Source organism: Ovis aries, chromosome 25, assembly GCF_016772045.2.
Source record: "Ovis aries strain OAR_USU_Benz2616 breed Rambouillet chromosome 25, ARS-UI_Ramb_v3.0, whole genome shotgun sequence".
In the NCBI taxonomy this organism is placed as follows: domain Eukaryota; kingdom Metazoa; phylum Chordata; class Mammalia; order Artiodactyla; family Bovidae; genus Ovis; species Ovis aries.
Genome location: NC_056078.1, coordinates 27,639,407 through 27,661,451, shown reverse-complemented (window position 1 = coordinate 27,661,451; position 22,045 = coordinate 27,639,407). Strand labels below are relative to the sequence as shown.

At 39.8% G+C, this 22,045-nt stretch overlaps 1 protein-coding gene across 2 annotated transcripts in view; it reads left to right on the top strand.

The window, feature by feature from the left end:
• Nucleotides 1–22,045, top strand: part of MICU1 (mitochondrial calcium uptake 1) — a 234,422-nt gene that overhangs the window by 208,556 nt on the left and 3,821 nt on the right. For both annotated transcript variants that reach the window (XM_015104425.3, XM_012105260.4), the window contains one exon: nucleotides 1,926–2,034. In XM_015104425.3, coding sequence (XP_014959911.1) covers nucleotides 1,926–2,034 — 109 coding nt within the window. The remainder of the gene's footprint in view (nucleotides 1–1,925; nucleotides 2,035–22,045) is intronic.

Here is a 22,045-nt window from a genome sequence, read left to right as displayed (position 1 = left end):
ATCATGGCATCTGGTCCCATTACTTCATGGTAAATAGATAGGGAAGCAGTGGAAACAGTGAGACTATTTTCTTGGGCCCCAAAAGAGGTGACTGCAGCCATGAAATTAAAAGGCTTGCTCCTTGGAAGAAAAGCTATGACCTAGACAGCAGAGACATTACTTTGCCAACAAACATCTGTCTAGTCAAAGCTGTGGTTTTTCCAGTAGTCGTGTATGGATGTGAGAGTTGGACCATAAAAGAAAGCCGAGTGCCAAAGAATTGATGCTTTTGAACTGTGGTGTTGGAGAAGACTCTTGAGAGTCTGCCGGACTGCAAGGAGATCCAACCAGTCCGTCCTTAAGGAAATCAGTCCCGGGTGCTCATTGGAAGAACTGTTGCTGAAGCTGAAGCTCCAATACTTTGGGCACCTGATGTGAAAAACTGACTTCTTAGTAAAGACCCTGATGCTGGGAAATATTGAAGGCAGGAGGAGAAGGGGATGACAGATGATGAGATGGTTGGATGGCATCACCAACTCTTTGGACTCGAGTTTGAGCAAGCTCTGGGAGTTGGTGATGGACAAGGAGGCCTGGCGTGCTGCTGTCCATGTTGTCACAAGGAGTTGAACACGACTGAGCGACTGAACTGAACTGAAGGGGGAAAACTAAGAAGATTTTATGACATAATCATACAGTATTTTAGCTCTTAGTTAGATTGATAAAGATACCATTGGCCAGTTTCCTGATATACTGTAGTCTATATTAAGTTTTCCTTTTTACTGAGTTACAGATATAAATTCCTAGGCTCTGTAGTTTGCGTGCATGCTTAGTCATGTCCAACTCTGTGCAACTCCATGGACTGTAGCCCACCTGGCTCCTCTGCCCAAGGAATTTTCCAGGCAAGAATACTAGGGCGGGTTGCCTTTTCCTACTCCAGGGGATCTTCCCAACCCAGGGATAGAACCCATGTCTCCTACGTCTCCTGACAAGTGGATTCTTTACCACTGTGCCACCTGGGAAGCCCAGGCTCTGTGGTTTGGGGAAATGGAAATCGGAAGAGGAGCAGTACTGGTTAGAAGCCTGTCAACATCTGCAGTCCATTAAGGACCTTATGCTTCATTAAAATGCATTAACCTCAGTGTCTTTCCAGTGTTACTCACTTCTTTGAAATTGTATTCATTTCCATCCCTGCATGATGTGTGAGAAATGGGAAGCAGGCAAGTAGGACAGATCTTCCTTCCTCTAATCTCTCTTTATCCAACTACTCTCTTGAGCCATCATAAAAGGTAGAATTAAAGATCAGCAAATCTTTGACTAGCTTTTGAAAAGAATTTCCTCATTCACAGAAATTTCATCAAATTAAAGTTACATGGCCAATTGCTTCATTGCTTCGTTAGTAGCTTTTAAATTGGTATAATGAACAACTTTCCCAGTTGCTTGGGTTCTGGTAAATCCTGAAACTATTCCCATGTATATCACTGACTTTGATGATTCTTTAATTAGCTTAAGCCTCAAAAAAGCTTGACTGCCCTATTGAGTAGATTATTAAAATGAAAGTCCTAATGGGTCTTACTTGTTAAGATGTATAACAAATCAAGTGGCTACAGCTCATTTAGAGAGTGTCACAACAGATACTGTGGCTAATTGGAGGATATAGTTAGAAATATTTTGATTAAAGATATCCACCCATCACTAAACAGCTTCATGTCAGATTTTACATATGAAGGGAAAGCAGTTAGCTAGCATGCCTTTCTTAGGGTAAAATTCCAACGTTTTGTTCCCCTGTTGTTTGTAAATTTGACATTTCTTGAGTAATTTGTTGAGTCTCTGTTCCAGACATAGCATAAACTTCTGATTTATAGGCATGAGTAACTGCCTAGTCTTCTGCATTTTATGCTGCTTTTTGCACAGGTTCCTGCCTTACCTTACTGTTTTTCTTCTTTCAGGGGCTGACATTTCAGGAAGTGGAGAACTTCTTTACTTTCCTAAAGAATATTAATGATGTAGACACTGCATTGAGCTTTTACCATATGGCTGGGGCATCTCTTGATAAAGGTAATGAAACCCAAAAGTGTTTTTTTGAAGCTATAAACAGTGAATCTGTAATCCATTAGGTGACTACCCCTCCTTAACAGAAATACGTGAATTTTTCTTGACATTGTTTTTTATTTGCTTTGTTTTGTTGACATTGAATGGGCCTTGCATTTCACCCCGAGAGGCCAAGTTCAACAAATACGTTTTCTTGAGCTAAACACTATAGTCAAGGCAGATGCCCATCTTTAAATGATTAGTCTTAGAAACGCATCTAAGCTGAGGACAAATGTGTGGAATTTGGAAGTTCTCTTATCAGAGCCAGAATCATGACATACAAAATGTGAAGCTAAAGTTGCTGTTCATTTTAATTCATTCTTTGTTAGGAAGGAATAGTTTGGTTTCTTTTTCATGTTAGTTTTTGTGTTTTTCTTTAAAGATAAAATCATGAGTCTGAGAATAGCACCTCCACTGGCTTACTTCATACAACTTCAGTTCCAGTTTGTACAGGCAATGGGAGCGAGCAGAGCAATTGCAAGCAGTTTTTCCCAATATTATGAAAAACTTCAAACATACACAGTAGTTTAATTATTCAGAGGACATCCATATGTCCAGCTCAGTTAACATTTTGCTATATTTCTCTGATATCTGTGCATATATTCATCCTTCTGTTTATTAGTTCCTCATTTTTTTTGATGGTTCGTTAGAGACATAAGTGTACGTCACTCCTAAGTACTTCAGCATGAATAGTTCAATAGTTGTTTACAGTTCCCTTGTGCCCTTTTGCAGTTAATTTCTGCCCCTAGTTATCAAGAGGCAACCTTAATTCTGTATATTTTTCCACCGTAGATTAATTTTGTTTGTTCTAGAACTTCATACAAACAGAATTGTACCGTGAACACTCAGTTTCTCTCAGCCTGTTTTTGAGATCCACCCACGTGGTTACGCATACAATAGTTTGTTTTGTTCCTTTTTTATGAATAGTAATCTATTGTGTGACTATTCCAAAATTTGTTTATCCTTTCTTCTGTTGGGCACCTTAGCTGTTGCCAGTTATTGGCTATCTTGAATCAAGCCACTATGAACACTCTTGTGTTAATCTTTTTGAGGATACATATTGTCATTTTTCTTGGTACCTAGGAGTATATTGCTGAGTACAGAAAAAGGTGAGTATTTATTTTATTAAAAAAAAAAAAAACAACTTTCAGACACTTTTCCACAATGTATCTTTTATTTTTGTGATTCTGGAATATACATTAAAGTGTCTCGTTGTATTTTTAATTTGTACTTCCCTGATGACCTCTGCTATTGAGCAGCTTTTTGTGTTCTCATCATTCAGATACCTTCTCTGGTGAAGTGTCTGTTCAGATCTTTTGCCCGTTTTTATAAGTTGCTTGTCTTATTGAATTGTGGAAGTTCTTGTTATGTTCTAATATAAATCCTATATCAGATATATATATTTTGTGAATAGTTTCCTAGTCTCGGCTTACCTGTTCACTTTTTCATGAGGTCTTTTGAGTAGTGGAAATTCTTCTTTTTAATAAAGTTTAATTTATCAAATTTTTTTTGATTATTACTTTCTCATCCTAATAAACCTTTGTGCTTGATTGCTCATTTGTGTCCTACTCTTTGCGGCCCCATGGGCGGTAGCCCTCCAGACTCCTCTGCCCATGGAATTTTCCAGGCAAGAATATTGGATAGGGTGCCATTTCCTAGTCCAGGGGATCTTCCCAACCCAGAGATCAGACCTGAGCCCCTTGTGTCTCCTGCACAAGATAGGTTGTTTTTCGTTTCCAAATATTTTATTTTTCTAGATATACTCTTGTTTTTTATTTCTAATTTAATTCTATTGTGGTCAGAATACACACTGTATAAAATTTCAGTTCATTAAAATGGGCTGAGAACTTGTTTTATGACCCAGAATTTGGTCAGTTTTTTTTTTTTATGAATGTTTCATATACATGGGAAAAGAATGTGCATTCTTTTGAATGTAACGTTACAAAAATGTCAGGTCAAAGTGGGTTGATAGTGTTCAGATCTTATATGTCCTGATTTTTTTGTCTAGTTGCTCTTAGTAAGACTGAAATGTTAAAATCTCTAAATATGATGTGTGAATTTGTCTGTTTTCCCCTTTAAATGGTGTCAGTCTTTACTTCATGAATTTTGAGTTCTAGTATTAAGTACATACATATTTAATGATTATGATTATTGTGTTTTCCTGATGAATTAGCCATTTTATCAATATGAAATATTCCCCCTTTATGTTTAGTAATAAACCTTTTCTTGAAGTCTGTTTTGTCTGGTATTGATTTAATTACTCTAGCTCTTTGGGTGGGCTTCCCTGGTAGCTCAGCTGGTAAAGAATCTGCCTGCAATGCTGGAGACCCCAGTTCAACTTCTGGATCGGGAAGATCCCCGAGAGAAGGGATAGGCTACCCACTGCAGTATTCTTGGGCTTCCCTGGTAGCTCAGACAATAAAGAATCTGCCTGCAATGCGGGAGACCTGGGTTCGATCCCTGGGGTGAGAAAATTTCCTGAAGGAGGGCATGGCAACCCTCTCTAGTATTCTTGCCTGGAGAATCCCCATGGACAGAGGAGCCTGGCAGGCTGCAGTCCATGGGGTCGCAAAGAGTCGGACACGACTGAGTGACTAAGCACAGCACAAATCTTTAGGTAGTTATTCTTTACGTGGTTTGTCCTTCTCTATTCTTTTTGTGTTAAACCTTTCGTCTCTTCTAGACATAGAGTTGGGTCTGGTGACCTTTTAGCTCTACCTTTTTGCATTGTATATTTTAGTGATTTCTCTAGAAATTGTCATTTTTCACGTTTTACTTAAAGTTAATATTGTACCACTTCAGGTTACTTGTAAGAACCTTGCTTTCATATAGTTCCATTTACTGTCACCCCATCTTTTATGCTATTGTTGCCATGTTATATTTCCTCCATAGATGTTATAATCATTATCATATAATGTTAGGATTTTTGTTTTCAACAATTATACTTTTAGTAAATTAACAAAAAAATTTTATACTTAGCCACATTTACTCATACTTACCAATTTGAGTGTTTTTCATTTGTTCCTGAATATCTAAATTTTTATCTGATATCACTATCAGTTTGAAAAACTTCCTTTATCATTCTTTATGGTACATATCTGCTGGCAGTGATTCTCTTAGTTTTTGATTTATCTGACAATGTTTTTATTTCACCATTGAGTACTGCAGTTTGTGATTTTTAAATTTCTCCAAAGCATTGATTGGGTTTTATAAACACAGTATTGCTTATTCAACACTTTTTGGTGGTTTTCTTAAGATTTTTCAAATATAAGATCATGCAGCCTGCAAATAGAAATCATTTTACTTCTTCCTTTCCAACAGGGATGCCTTTTATTTCATTTTCTTGATCCACATAACTTTTTAAAAGAATATTCATCTCCTTGTTTGTTTACTTATATAATTTTGTTTGTTTAAAATAATCCCTCTTCTGAACTTTGTGAAAACCTTTGGAAAAAATTAATTAAATCATGGAGCTTATGGATGCTGCTGCTAAGTCACTTCAGTCATGTCTGACTCTGTGCAACCCCATAGATGGCAGCCCACCAGGCTCCCCTGTCCCTTGGATTCTCCAGGCAAGAACACTGGAGTGGGTTGCCATTTCCTTCTCCAATGCATGAAAGTGAAAAGTAAAAGTGAAGTCGCTCAGTCGTATCCGACTCTTAGCAACCCCATGAACTGCAGCCCACCAGGCTCCTCCATCTATGGGATTTTCCAGGCAAGAGTCCTGGAGTGCGGTGCCATTGCCTTCTCCGGGAGGTTATGCATGTATTTGTATAATACCACAGGGTCATTTCTGTAGAATACCTTTGGTTATATTGCTTTGTTTCACAGAGCAGATCTGACAGCGTCTGTAAGTCCAACATAAAAGATTTGAAGTCATCGCTTATTATTAAATAAAATAAACAGGCTCATCTTTATATTTGCATACCTTTTTTTGAAAAGTCTAACTAAAGATCATAGATTTGCTCTCAGGAACAATTATATAGGATGAATCACTATCTGTGTTAAAATTATAGGATGCACTAAACAGAATGATTCAGGGTAATGATAGCAAAGGAAAGTGTAACCTAGTGGTTAAAAAAAAGGATAGTGTTTCTTTCAAATAACTTCAGACCATTTCCTGCAATGTTTAGTCTCTCCATAGAGCTCACGCCTCATTATCCTTGCTAACAGAGGCAGCAATACAAATTATATAGTCATATCTGATATCCAGAAATATGTTTGGCTTTGAGATAGATGATGTTTGGCATTTATTTTGACCTCTTAGTTTGTTTCATCTGTATAACTTTGGATTCCCTGAGTGTAAAAGATAGATATCTAGGGGAAACTGGCCTAGATTCATGTGAAGTAAGAGGGAAAAGCCAAGCATATTCATTTCCTAGGGCTGCCGTAACAAATTACCACAAACACAGTGATCTGAAACAACAGAAATATATTTCACAGCTCTGAAGGCCACAGATTTGAAATTAAGGTGTTGGCAGGGCCATATTCCCTCTGAAGGCTCTAGGGAAAAGTCCTCCTTTGCCTCTTCCAGCCGCTGGTGGCTTAGTCACTCCTTGGCTTGTGGCTCCATAACTCCAGTCATGCTTCTCTCTTCACATGGCCTCCCTACCCACTTCTCCCTGTTTGCCTGTCTTCTGTCTGTCTCTTGTAAGAACACTTGTCATTGGACTTAGGGCCCACCTGGATCATCTCAGGATTCTTAATGACATCTGCAAAGACCCTTCATCCAAACAAAGTCAGATTCATAAGTTCCAGGGCCTAAGATGCAGACATATCTCTTGGGCCAACATTCAACTCACTATAGCAAACAAGAACTAAATATCACTCATATGTAGTCCACAAAGTAAAGCAAAAGTAGAAACAAAAAATGAATTTAATTTACTATGAGAATATTTGTATTGTCTATTTAAAACTGAATTTTTTAAATTTATTTGGCTGTTCAGGGTCTTAGTTGTGGCATGTAGAATCTAGTTCCCCAACCAGGGATCAAACCCAGGGTCTCAGCATTGAGAGCTCAGAGTCAGCCCTTGGACCACCAGGCGAGTCCCTAAAACTGAATTTTTTAAAGAAACCTAATTATGGTCTTTCTTTCCCTGGCTAACTTCTGTTTCTTCAAAGAGCCCCTTCCCTGACTACTCAGTAAAAATTATATAAAACTAACTACATTATCTATAGCTTTTGTAATTTTTAACCTAAAATATTCTGACTCTTATCATCAATTCCTATGTATAAATTATAGACATGGGCTTGAATTTTCACAAATACAGGTAATCAGTAGAGTAGAGATTACTATCTGTGATGTTTTGTACATCGATAGTAGTCTTTCAGTAAACACTAAACTGAAGTAAACAAACAAAAGTAAGCATTATCCTTGATTCCATACTCATTCATCTGCATATTTGTTTTTTCAGTGAATCTATGTCTCTGCTTCCAGAAATCCCAAATCTGACTTTGTTTCTCCATCTAGCCCACTCTACTTCTAGTCTCTCTACCTGGGCTTATAGGGCTCCATGTGGCGTGGCTCTTACATAGTCTTGATATAACAGATATCACTTTCTTACCAGTTCACTCCACTCTGCATGTCCTTCTTTTATTTTCTAGATATACGAAATTCATTCCCACCTGAAAGCCCTTGTTCTGGCTGTTCTTCACCTGAAGTGCTCTTTCCTGGGACCTCAGTGTGTTTGGCTCTTGTAACTGAGGTGTCATAAATCACTTCCTAGGTAGCTCCATCAGCCTGTATCATAGCATTTATCACTACCTGGTATTTTCTTGTATATTTATGTGTGTGTTTATTATCTGTCCCTATTTACTAAAATGCTTATCTGTCTTGTTCCTGGATATGTTTGCTGTGCCTAGGACAATAGCTAAGATACAGTAGACATTCTGTAAATATTTGATCAATTAATAGGTGAATGACTGAATATCTTGATAGATGTGAACAAGACATAGGATCTCAAGCCAGTAACCCCTCACCTTTGACAGTAGACCCAGAGAACAAACTCATGTCATGAATTCACTGTCTTCTGTAAGCCCTGTGTTTTAGACTTGACATACATTGCACATGGAAAGACTAGCATGCGCTTGGCAACCATTCCAAGTTCCTTCCCTCCGCCAGATGTGCCTGTCTTTTACAGGCTCTCCTTGCACTCTCCCCTTTTAAACCTTCCTTAGCCTGATAGTCAGACTGGTGATTTTTCCATGGATTTGAGTTCTATACCAATTCTGCTTCCACAGAATCATGAGATTTCACTGCTGAGATACATCTTAGAAGAGAGGAAGAAAAATACAGTGGTGAACGGCACAAGCCTGGATTTGAATCTTGGCTCCATCTTTGACTAGTTTAGTGTATGTGCGTGCTTAGTCACATACAACTTTTTGTGACCCCATGGACTGTAGCCCTCCAGGCTCCTCTGTCCATGGGACTTTCCAGGCAAGAATACTGGAGTGGGTTGCCCTTTCCTCCTCCAGGGGAGCTTCCCAACCAGGGATTGAACCCACATTTCCTGCATCTCCTGCATTGGCAGGTGTATTCTTTACCACTGAGCCACCTGGGAAGCCTGACTAGCCGAGTAGCTTTGGGCAGTTTCTGAATTTAGTTTCTGTGTCTTTAAAATCAGGATAACTATATCCACCTCACAGGATTGTTCTGAGGATAAATCTACGTATAACACTTAACCTTGTGCCTATCATGCAGTGAATGTTGAGTAAATGCCTGCTGCTTGCATTATGAGGTTGATGATATAAGCAGATTTAGCATGGTTCATGGATTCATTCAGCTAGCAGCATAGGCACTGTGCTGGCACGGGGTTCTGCTCTTAAGAAGCTCACAATCTATCATCAGGGGAGAAAGAAGAGGATACAAGTTGTTCAAGTTGTGATAGGTGCTAGTTAGAGCCTCTGACCTCTATGGGAGGTGGGGGAAGACTACCTTTGGGTGGACATATGAGTACCTTTGTCTGCCTGCTATTCTCAGTCTCAGCTGTCTTCATTTTTTCCTAAAAGGTTAGGACCTTCAGAAATTGGCACCTTTTAGAGGCCCTGGCACTGTCTCTTCCTTGGCTATTTTAGAGCTTGCAAACCTGTCTTTAGACATAATTTAGCACAGAATTTCCCAAACAGCATTGTGAAGAACATTATATACTGCAATATGTTAATGGTTCTGTGGGTTTAAAACAAAACCCCAAAAAAGTGTTCCATGGTTCAAATAAGTTTGTAAAATGCCAGGTTATACAGAAATTCTTCCTGCGGCACTACTCCTGCCAACTTTTTAATATGCTAATGTGCATTATTAATCTCCAAGTGATAAAATTCCCAAACTTGACTTGCCCTAAAATGTCTTTTAACAACTTACAGAGCTAATGTTCCTCGGAACAGTTGGAGAACCTAGGCAGGTGGCAATTCCAGATTTACATTACAATGTGATCTAATCCCTCTAGAATGAAAATGGCAAATTTTGTTGAGGCTATTTCTTTAGTTCCCCTTGGCCCGTGTGAAAAGACAACTGCCAGGCAAGAATGAGATGTCTTTGGTGAATCTGACCATCTGGAGAAACAACCTTTCTACATGAACTAATAGTATGTTTCTACTATGGGTCATCTCTTGTTTCACACTGAAGAGGATTTGGTTCTATTGCTTATTCATACACATATTGGGCATAAAATTAGATGTATAACCTCTCAAGGGCTGTCTGAATGATTTACCTAGTCTGCTGAAGAAGGTAATGGAAAATTGAACATGACTCCTTCTCCCCGGCATCCTATGATGGAAAAGTGAGAAATTATTTGAATTGGAGCTCTAGAATGAGCTATGGCCTGTATGACTTAGAGTGTTCTTATTTCTGCCAAGAGAATAAAAGGTTTCCAGGTGGTGAAAAGCCCCATTATAAAACACCTTAGAATATTAGAGATTTGGGAAACTTGTAGGTCCAGTTGTATCTCCTGTGTACTTTGATACAGGAAACAGTGGCACAAATACAGTCCATGACCTTTAGTAGTCATGCTCCAGCACAGGCCGACTTAAATTGAAAATCATAATTTATGACATAGTTGCCCTCAATTCTGTATAGTCATTCTATATGTACACTTTACCTAATTACCTGACAAGTCAGGAAAATAAATAGTAAAACCTGCGGCATAACTCCTACAAGGTGCTCTCTGCAACCCCAAGTATTTTTACTGAAAGGTAGTATTATCCCCTGTTTTATGGAAAAGGAAATATAAAATGAAGCACCTTACCCTTGCTTATTCAGCTAATAAGTAGAGCCAGAATTCAACCTCAGGGCTCTCTGATCCCAAAGCCTGTATTCTTTCCATACCATCATGTTGTCTCTATACCCCAAAACTTCTGGGATTTAAAAATTTTTGCTGAAATGTAATCCAGGAGGAGACAAGGCAGGTTCACCATTCTGAACTCTGGTTCTCAGTAGCCTAGGGAGGACAGGCACTAGGTTGTTTCCTCCTAGTTCCCTTTGGTTAAGAGTTGACCATTCTTGAGTGGGAATAGAGTCCTTTTGATGTTTTGGAGTCAGTGCCCTTCTGTTAAATATGGAATAGGACATTTCTCCCCCTACAGTTGTCTCTTCCGTTCAGAACCATGTTTTCCAGCTCAGACACACTCTGACATCTGTAGTGCATACTCTGCAGTGACACAGATTCTTGGAATTGTCTAATCTAGCTGCTTATGCCCACAAAGGAACATCTTAGTAGACACATCTATGTTCTTCACTTTTCTGACCATATTACTCTTCGGTGAAAAAACCAATACACAAAAGCCTGCAATTACTTAAATATGGTCATCTAGCAAGGAAAGTTGGTACCCCTTTGAAGGCTCCCACAGAACAGAAGATACATATATCTATACTAAGCTGTCATTTCTGGACATCAAATTATAGGGTATACAGATGTGGACATCTGAACTTCTAACAATCCAGGTGTTCCTTATCACCTCTACTTGTGGGTGTGGCAATGTTTTATTATACTTTCAGAGACACTTCCAACATCTAGCATTTATTGAAAGTTAAATATATTCAAGAAGTTTGTCTGCCAGCATAAATTCTGGTTTTAAACTCAAACCTGATTTTGAATCACTGTAACTCACTAGCTTTGTGTCACTGAAGCTTTCAAAACCTCAGTTTCCTGATCTGTAGAATGGTGATATAGACTCCTTGCCTCAAGCCATTGAGAGAATCAAGTGAGATAATCCTATATTGAAGAAAGTCGGGAAAACCACTAGACCATTCAGGTATGACCTAAATCAAATGCCTTACAATTATACAGTGGAAGTGAGAAATAGATTAAGGGATTAGATCTGATAGACAGAGTGCCTGAAGAACTATGGACGGAGGTTCGTGACATTGTACAGGAGGCAGTGAACAAGACCATCCCCAAGAAAAAGAAATGCAAAAAAGGCAAAATGGTTGTCTGAGGAGACCTTACTAATAGCTATGAAAAGAAGAGAAGCGAAAGGCAAAGGAGAAAAGGAAAGATAAACTATTTGAATGCAGAGTTCCAAAGAATAACACGGAAAGATAAGAAAACCTTCCTCAATGATCAATGCAAAGAAGTAGAGGAAAACAATATTATGGGAAAGACTGGAGATCTCTGCAAGAAAATTAGAGATACCAAGGGAACATGTCATGCTAAGATGAGCGCAATAAAGGACAGAAACGGTATGGACCTAACAGAAGCTGAAGATATTAAGAAGAGGTGGCAAGGATACACAGAAGAACTATACAAAAAATATCTTTGTGACCTAGATAATCATGATGGTGTGATCACTCACCTAGAGCCAGACATCTTGAAATGCAAAGTCAAGTGGACCTTAGGAAGCATCACTATAAACAAAGCTGGTGGAGGTGATGGAATTCCAGCTGAGCTATTTCAAATTCTAAAAGATGATGCTGTTAAATTGCTGCACTCAATATGCCAGCAAATTGGAAAACTCAGCAGTGGCCACAGGACTGGAAAAGGTCAGTTTTCATTCCAATCCCAAAGAAAGGCAATGCCAGAGAATGTTCAAATTACTGCACAATTGCTCTCATTTATAAAGAAAGCTGAGTGCCAAAGAATTGATGCTTTTGCACTGTGGTGTTGGTGAAGACTCTTGAGAGTCCGTTGGACTGCAAGGAGATCCAACCAGTCTATCCTAAAGGAAATCAGTCCTGAATATTCACTGGAAGGACTGATGCTGAAGCTGAAACTCCAATATTTTGGCCACCTGATGTGAAGAACTGACTCATTTAAAAAGACCCTGATGCTGGGAAAGATTGAAGGCAGGAGGAGAAGGGGATGACAGATGATGAGATGGTTGGATAGTATCACCGACTTGATGGACGTGAGTTTGAGCAAGCTTCAGGAGTTGGTGATGGATGGGAAGGCCTGCGTGCTGCAGTCCATGGGGTCCCGAAGAGTTGGACACTACTGAGCAACTGAACTGAGCTGAACTGAATCCTTTATTATTATACTAGATTGAAATTATGGCTATAGACAGCCGCCTGTTCTGTGTTCAACCCCAAAGTACTGACTTTCCTCTGTCTGTTTATCTTCAGTTCATTAAGGAGCTAATAGATTAGAAACATCCTCTCCGGATATGGCAATTTGGCAAAATTATTTTTTAAAATATTACCCTAGACCCTGATAAGGCTTACTGTTTGTCTTCTTGGAAAGTAGTATCTACTGCTTTTTTCAGCCACTTTTTGAGATTTGTATTAATTTAGAAGTTGTTGTGACTTCTCTGGTGGTCCAGTGGCTAAGACTGCACTCCCAATGCAGGGGGCCCAGGTTCAACCCCTGGTCAGGGAATTAGATCCCACATACTGCAGCTAAGACCCAGTGCAGCCAAATAAAAATAAGAAAACAGGAAAAAAGAAGTTGTATGTTGCTTTGCTTTTACTGAGGAAGATTGGAGCTTTTAGTTTCTCCTAAAATTCATCATTCATCTAAAAATTCCTGGGATTATTGCTTTCAGAAGGCATTATTTTTCACTGTTTATTCACTGTCGTGTACAACTCTTTGCAACCCCATTGACTTAAGCATGCCAGTTTTCCCTGTCCTTCACTATCTCCCAGAGTTTGCTCAAACTTACGTCCATTGAGTCAGTGATGCCATCCAGTCATCTCATCCTCTGTTGTCCCCTTCTTCTCCTGCCTTCAGTGTTTCCCAGCATTTTTTCCAGGGAGTCAGCTCTTCACATCAGGTGGCCAAAGTATTAGAGCTTCAGCTTCAGCACCTGTCCTTCCAATGAATATTCAGGACTGATTTCCTTTAGGATTGAATGGTTTGATCTCCTTGCTGTCCAAGGGACTCTCAAGAGTCTTCTCCAGCAGTCATTCTTCAGCACTCAGCCTTCTTTATGATCCAGCTCTCACATCCATGCATGACTACTGGAAAAACCATAGCTTTGACTATAGACACCTTTGTCGGCAAAGTGATGTCTTTGCTTTTTAATCCGATGTCTAGGTTTGTCATAGCTTTTCTTCCAAGGAGCAAGTGTCTTTTAATTTCATGGCTGTGGTCACCATTCTCAGTAACTTTGGAGCCCAAGAAAATGAAATCTGTCATTGTTTTCACTTTTTCCCCATCTCTTTCCCTTGAACGGATGGGACCCGATGCCATGATCTTAGTTTTTTGAATGCTGAATTTTAAGCTAGCTTTTTCACTGTTCTCTTTCACCCTTATCAAGAGGCTCTTTGTTCCTCTTCACTCTCTTCCATTAGAATGGTATCATCTGCCTATCTGAGATTGTTGATATTTCTCCTGGCAATCTTGATTCAATCTTGTGATTCATCCAGCCTGGTATTTTGCATGATGTACTCTACAAACTTAAATAAGCAGGGTGAAGTATACACCCTTGACATACTCCTTTCCCAATTTGGAACCAGTCTGCTGTTTCATGTCCGATTCTATGTGTTGCTTCTTGACCTGCATACAGGTTTCTCAGGAGACAGGTAAGATGGTTTAGTATTCCTATCTCTTTAAGAATTTTCCAGTTTGTTGTAAGCCACACAGTCAAAGGCTTTAGTGTAGTCAATGAAGCAGAAGTAGATGTTTTTCTGAAATTCCTTTGCTTTTTCTATGATTCAACGGATGTTGGCAGTTTGATCTCTGGTTCCTCTGCCTTTTCTAAATCTAGCTTGTACATCTGGAAGTTCTTGGTTAACGTACTGCTAAAATCTAACTTGTAGGATTTTGAACATTACCTTGCTAACATGTGAAATGAGCATAATTGTATGACAGTTTAAACATTCTTTGGCACTGCCTTTCTTTGGGATTGGAATGAAAACTGACGTTTCCAGTCCTGGGTCCACTGCTGAGTTTTGCAAATTTGCTGGCATATTGAGTACAGCACTTTAACTGCATCATCTTTTAGGATTTTAAATAGCTCAGCTAGAATTCTATCACCTCCACTAGGTTTGTTCATAGTAATGCTTCCTCAGGTCCACTTAACTTCACATTCCAGGATTTCTGTTTATAGGTGAGTGACTATATCATGGTTATCTGGGTCATTAAGACCTTTTTTGTATAGTCAAGAATACACAGAAGAATATACCTTTTGTATATTCTTGCCACCTCCTTTTAATCTCTTCTGCTTCTCTTAGGTCCTTGCTGTTTCTGTCCTTTATTGTGCCCATCTTTGCATGAAATGTTCCCTTAGTATCTCCAATTTTCATTATTTAACTTCTCTGTTCCTAGGACTCTGTGTGTGTGTGTGTGTGTGTGTGTGTGTGTGTGTGTGTGTGTGTGTGTGTGAGTTACTCAGTCATGTCTGACTCTTTGTGACCCCATGGACTATAACCCATAGGTTCCTCTGTCCATGGAATTCTCCAGGCAACAATACTAGAGTAGGTAGCCATTCCCTTCTCCAGGGGATCTTCAGGACCCAGGGATCAAACCTGGGTCTCCTGCATTGCAGACAGATTCTTTACCATCTGAGCCACCAGGGAAGCCCTGCTCCTAGGACTATCTGTGCCCTATTAATATCTCTAGTATCTGTAGCAATCAAAGGGTAATTATCTACTAGACTATAAATTCTTGAGGACAAAAACCATGTTTTCCACATCTTTGTGTCCTGCTCTAAGCCTAGAATAATTATTTATATGCAGTAAATATTTAATTAATGTTGAATAAATGAGTGAATTAATTCTTAACCTGATCAGATCCTGAAAAGGATGGTATAATTCTCTAATAAAAGCCTAGGGTGAGGGTGAGGACAAGAGGAGTATGACACCTTCCCTTGTCATTAATTTCCTTGACACATGGGCAAGTCACAATTTCTCTGACCTCAAGTTAGATGTTATACTAAATATCGCCAAGCATTCTTCCAGATTTGAAATTCTATAACTAAATCAGCTTTTTACTGAATGTAGTAATGTTTTAAGAAACATGTTGTAGCCTAAAGCTGTATCCAAATCTGTGAAAATGAACTGACTTATAATTATCAAATACATTTGAAATCAGAGCAAGGCTGTTGAATTCCCAAAAGAATGGTGGCAGTTTTAATTTATTTTCTTGTTAAGAAATTTAAAATTTAATTAGATCTTGGCTAGTGCCTTGATAAGAGCTAATTTATGAAGCTTGGTATAGTAGTTGCAGAAAAGTGACAGTTCCATAAAATGTACCTAGAATGAGCATAGCTTTATATAAAGTATGATTTGAGGAATCTCTAAAGGACATTCCCAACCATAAATACCTTCCCTACTTTCTTGCTTACAACAAATTACAACAAATTTGCAGCTTAAAATACCACCTATTTATCATACTAGTTTTCATAAGTCAGAGAGTCCAGGCACAGTGTAACTGGGTTCTCTGCTCAAAGTCTTTAACAAGATAGAAATCAAGGCATCAGTAGGACTGCTTTCTCATCTGGAGTTCACAGACAGTTGTCTTCCAAGCTTATTTGGGTTCTTGGCAGAATTCAGCTCCTTTTGGTTGTAGAACTGAGGTTCCTTTTTCATACTGGCTGTCACTCTCAGCAGGCCACCGCAGTTCCTTGCCGTGTGGCCCTCTTACAGTATGGCAGCTCACTTCTTCAAAGCCAGCAGGAGAATCTCTTTCCTCAGTGTGCGAGATGGGTTCTTACATAATTGTAATCATGAGAATGACTATCCCATTACCTTGTCCATATAAAGTAACCTAATCATGAGAGTGGTATCATGTCCTATTCACAGGTCTTGCCCACATTCAAGGAGAGGAGATTTTACAGGGTGTGGGGATCTTGAGGACCATCTCAAAATTCTACCTACCATACCGGCTGTAATTCCAGAAATTACCAGTTAAATTCTTTGAGGACTTCTGAAGATATGCACATTTTAATTGATCTAAGCCATGTTATCTAAAAAGATGTTAACATGTCAGTCATAAAATTTTAGGGCTAAAAGGGAGCTTAGAAATCATTTTACTTAAGCCCCCACTTCCTTGTTTTTAACTTCTTCAATTACACTTGAAGGAAAATGGCTTGCTCAAATCACAGCTTGTGTGATACAAAACTGAGACCAGAGATTCCAGTTCATTTACTTCCATACCACTGTTCGGTTAGGTACACAGCACTCACTGCCACTAGAAGGGTCTAGAGAATTCTATAGGTGACTCACAGCTTTTATGAGAAGACAAAAATGGGGGAAAGTTTACAGCAAGAATGTATAGGAGAGCATCCCCAGACAGCTGTAGCATGAAGGCAGGAAATGGGAATGTCATAAAGATGTGTGGAGAAGAGGTTATGGGGGAAAAGCTCCTATTTTGTAAATTCTCATATTTTTCTTATTTATGTATTTATTGGCCATGCTGCCAAGCATGCAGGATCTTAGTTCCCTAACCAAGGATTGAACCTGTGCCCCCTGCAGTGGACGCACAGTCTCAACCACTGGACCTCTAGGAAACTACCTATAAATTCTTTTAAAGTTTGTGGGAGGCAGGCTTCTGTGCTTCAGTTCATTATTTCGTTTTGTAAGAACGTTTATGTGTGAAGGAGAGTGCTTGCCAGGATTCCATTCATTTAAGACAAAGCCATCAATTTTTAAAACAAAAGTATTCATACTGTAGGCACAGAAGCTCAAATTCTGAAAGGTTTGCTTTATGAGGCACTTTCTCTCTCTGCAGAGAACTAATTTATTTGCCCCAAAATTTAAAGTCACTTAGCAGTTCTAAAGATTGATTCTGGCTTAACTCTGTTGCTTTGAATATGTTGTGATTTAGTGAAATTATTTGTAAGTGCCCCAAGGAGAAAGAGAGCTGCTTTAGGGACTCATGATTACCATTGAAGGAGAGAGGAAAGAGGGTAAGATAAACCACCAAAACACCGACTTAAAGAGACAAGAATATCAGCCAGCATTACATCCTGTGATGAAAATGATCAGAAAGAAATTATACGAACTGGGGAAGTATAGAGGTTAGTATTTAATGCAAGCACTGCTTTGCAAGGGCTTCAGGGGCTACTGCCCTTAGAGACCTCTGAAGTGTTTTGTTTTGTTTTTTTAATTTTTATTTTTACTTTATTTTGCTTTACAATACTGTATTGGTTTTGCCATACATTGACATGAATCAGCCACAGGTGTACCTCTGAAGTTTTGATAAGACATGTGTTAAGATGAAGAGTATTTAGCCTTTTGCATCATTTCAGCAAGCTGAACTTAAATATCTCAGTTGCTTTCGACTTTAGTTATCAGAGATTCAGACTCTCTTGAGGCTAACAACTATAGCCAAGGAAGTAATTTGCAAAGCAAACATAAAAGCCACTTCCAAAATTGAGGTTGGAAGTGAAAGTGAAGTCGCTCAGTCGTGTTCGACTCTTTGTGACCCCATGGACTGTACCCTACCAGGCTCCTCTGTCCATGGGATTTTCCAGGCCATAGTACTGGAGTGGATTGCCATTTCCTTCTCCAGGGGATCTTCCCAAACCAGGGGGTGAACCCTGGTAAAATTGATGTTAGAATAATGTAAAGAAGTGGTTATCTAAATAATGACACATGCTCTTGGTGGAATGCTGTGCAGCTGTCGAAAAGGAATTGTTTATGTATTGGAATGGAATTATTTCTTAGATATGTTGTTAAATAGTCAAGAAAAACCATATATTTAAATCATTTTGTGGGAAGAAGTGAAGGATAAATATTTGATTTTATATCTATAAAATATTTCTAGGGAAACTGGAGATGTTCATTGCCTGTGGACAACATCTGGAGGGGGATGGGACATAACTTTGAGAGGGAGACTTCAACCCTTTTGTACCATTTGAATTTCAAATAGCTAAATGTATTATATAATGAAAAATAACTTTTTAAAATAAAAAATAATGAAAATTTAAGAGAGTCAAAGAGGGAAAAGCAAATATGGTAAATTTTGGTAAAATGGTAAATTGGTCTCGAGATAAGACCGCTGTGTTATAAAGGTTTCCCTGCAAGGAGACTTGACTGGCCCCTTGCCAGTCTGTCCTGATGGCAAATCTAGCCTAATGCTCTCATCCCCACCTGCACCTCTGTTCAAGCTGTCTAGTCAGGCATTAGCCTCCTTTCCTGCTTCCAGTACTTATTCAAACTGATTCCTCCACCACCTACTACTTACTGCTTTACATGCCATATCTGGAGCAGTCTGTCTCTTTAATCCTTTAGAATGAGGATCCAAAATGTACCTCTAACCAAATACAAGCTTTTCCACTGTAACCCATGTGTGTCTGTTAATATGTCTGATAATTCTCCTATATGTTTCACAATCTTAATGGTATGTATGGTTTCCCCCCACTGAACTGTGATTGCCTTCTGAATGTGGCACCTGAAATCACTGCCTAATGGTGCTGGTAGAAATGCTTGCCTTTTGTGGACAAATGTGATAAGCATTTTTAATGACCCCAGATACAATACTGGACAATGGCAATAAACCTTACTGTCAACTAGTTTTACTAGGTTAAGCATGGAAGCCCATTGAAACAGTCATCTGGAATGATGCTCTGAGGTTCAGGAAACCTGGCCACAGTTTTTTTTCTTTTCTGGCATATAGCAGTATTTAAGAGCCAGGATCACCAGCATCACCTCTGACAGGTGGACGGCCTGAGCGCACAGAGCTGGTCAACCTGCCTGTGGCACAGAAGCTCTGTGCATAACATAGAGTGTTATCATTTTCATTATTAGTATACTGCATTACTCTTGGCTCCTGAAATTGCTTGTTATCCTAAATGTTGTCCTTTCCTTCCCACCCCCACCCCTTTCAGTCAGGTTGAAATGTGTGTGTTGTATTAGCCAAAGTATCCTGGAAGAAGATGCAAAAGAAAGGACAAGTGTTCTTTAAAGGAAAATCCTTCCCCCTGTCCCCACCTTCCCCGAAGCCATTTAGGGATGGACTTAAGAAACTAAGACCTCTACAGCATAAGCCTTTTCAGAGCTGAAGCAGAAATGTCTCCCTCACTTAACCTTGGCTGTCACAAGCCAGCTTTTGATTTTCTCCATTACGGTCCAGGAAGACAGGCATCATCACATGGCCACACAGCTAGAGACTGTCAACCCAACTTGGCGTATCACCTTTCCAAACACCTTTGCATTAGGAAGAGACAGGCAGCTTCTAATTGGGTCACACTGTGCATAGCTCAATTTATGCATCACAGGCAGAACTCCCAGGGCCACCTTTATTTCATACGCTTTTCATTGGGTTGCATTTTAGTAAACCTTTTGAGTTGTCCTTAAAATTGTCAGTATATGTTCCAAGGGAATACTGATGTCTTCCATCACACAGGACATCAGATCTGTGGTCAGACTACAGTGCTGGCTCCTCACAACCCCTAGTTATTATTCAGTTATTCATCCCTGCCCACTAGCGAGGAGTAATTCATATTTTGGCTTTTCTTCCACCTGAGTCCTTTCTCTTAACTTATAATGAGAGATTTCAGGGAATTCCCTGGTGATCCCGTGGTTAAGACTCCACACTTTCACTGCTGAGGACACAGATTCAGTTGCTAGCCAGGGAACTAAGAGCCCACAAGTTGCATGGCATGCCCTCCCCCCACCAAAAAAATAGAGTGACAGATTCATGGGGGGATCCACTGTCCATATAAGGGATGGAGTGAGCCCAGTGTGTATAGGAAAAAGAGCATGGGCTGAAAGTCAGGAGACCTAGATTCTAGACACAGCCCTGCTACCAACTAGCTTTGTGGCCCTGAGCAAGTCATTCAAATTCTTTGCATTTTATCTTTCCTCTGAGGTCTCTTCCAGTTCTAAGATTCTCTGATTTCAAATGGATATTGGGGCTCTTATCCCTTCAGAACTCTCTTTTCCTCTGTTCGAGTACTGTTGTGAATAGATAGTTTTATATAATATAGCATCTGACATAGTCACACAAACTCAGTATGTATTTCTTTGTGCTGCTGAATTGTCCAGTCATGGACTATGCCAGAGAGTAAACTGGGGACCTGGCACATCTCAGATTCTGCTTGGACTTTTCAAAGAGCCAGATGGTTAACACATTTTTGAGTGCCAGTGAGCCTGCTTCTGCAAATTCCTCCCCATCCCAATCTAGTAGAAATCACCCAGTCTCATGCCTATCTATTGTTCAGGCAGCTGGAGCAGATTTGTACCAAAGGAATAAATAGGCCTTGGAAACCTAGGCCTTCTCCAGGGGGATTTCATGCTCCATAGGGACATTTTTCAGATTAGAATCCCAACCATCCATTAGTTAGCATCATTAAATAGGCGAGGCCCACATTCCAGTACCAGCAACTGGTCTGCATGGAGAAGCTGAGGTCTGGGCAGAAGTGGTGGGGGATTGTTCTTGCTGTGATTTAATTATGACTTTGGTTCAGAGATGTGGAAGCAAATCTGAATGAGCCAGCTCTCAGGACCAGCTGTCAAGCACTTGACTTATAGTCTGTCATCCTACTTGTCCCCAGTACTCTTGGCTGGAGCTCCCCAGCTAGTTTAATGTTCATTTCCTCCACTGCTCTGATTCACACCCTGGGGGCCTGTGTGAGGATCTCAGACAGTGAAAGGGCACCCCAGCCAGGCCCTTTGCTGGCTGGTAACATCCCAGTGGTTTGAATATCTCAGCAACCCTGGTTTTCCTCCTGTAGTACAGATGGCATCAGAGCCCTCTCCATATGAGGTGAAACATATTCTGTAACTGTTCTGTTAAGAGATGGCCTTTGTAATGAGGCATTCTCACCTGTGGAATTCGAGAAGTCTCTGTTCTGCAACCACTTAATAACACTTCAGTGAGTTTTTCACCCGAAAAAGCCAAGAGCTCTCACTGACATTGAATAGTATTTATTTAATGATTTATTTAGAGGATAAGATCCATCTTCATAGGGAATAGGATGGGCACTGGGAGCATCAAGAAGAATTGATGATGGGCACTGTGCCCTGAGAGAAAAAGAGGTATAGTTATCAGTTAAAACAGGTGTGGTATTGATGTGAAAAGGGCATGGTTAACAAACATTGGCAGAGAAAGGAATGGTTAACATAAAGTGTCCGTATTTATCTAATATAGAACAGGTTTTGCACCACTTCTCAGGACACATTTCTGTGGCTGCCTAGGGTATTCTGGTAAGTGACCACAATTTGAGAGCACCCAGGGTCTTCTGATCTTATTCTCTTTTCACTGAGCAAACTTCTGAGGTGGATTGAGTTTCCTTAGTAGATTTTCCTACTGAGAAGTATAATGACCAGCTGTTATCTCTTTAGTTCTCTTAATAGTTAACTGCTTTCCTTGTAAATTGGCCTTCTGCTTTCTCTTCCTTCCCCAGGCCATTTAGTTAGCAGGAATTGGTTCTTCCTGAGCCAACTGAGAGAATAAAGTGTCTAGACCTACCAGGAGAAGTTTCTAAACCCTAAAACTTCCACAGTCTGGTAGAGGCCCCATCTCCCCTGGCAGCACTTAACATCTCATGAACATCCACACAGGAGTCTGCTTAAGTCTTGTAGTTCCAAGGGATGTTGATTCCTCGTTCATGCTGACTCATGTCCTGGGAGGAAGTGCAGTGTGAGCGGTAACCTAAAGCCGCA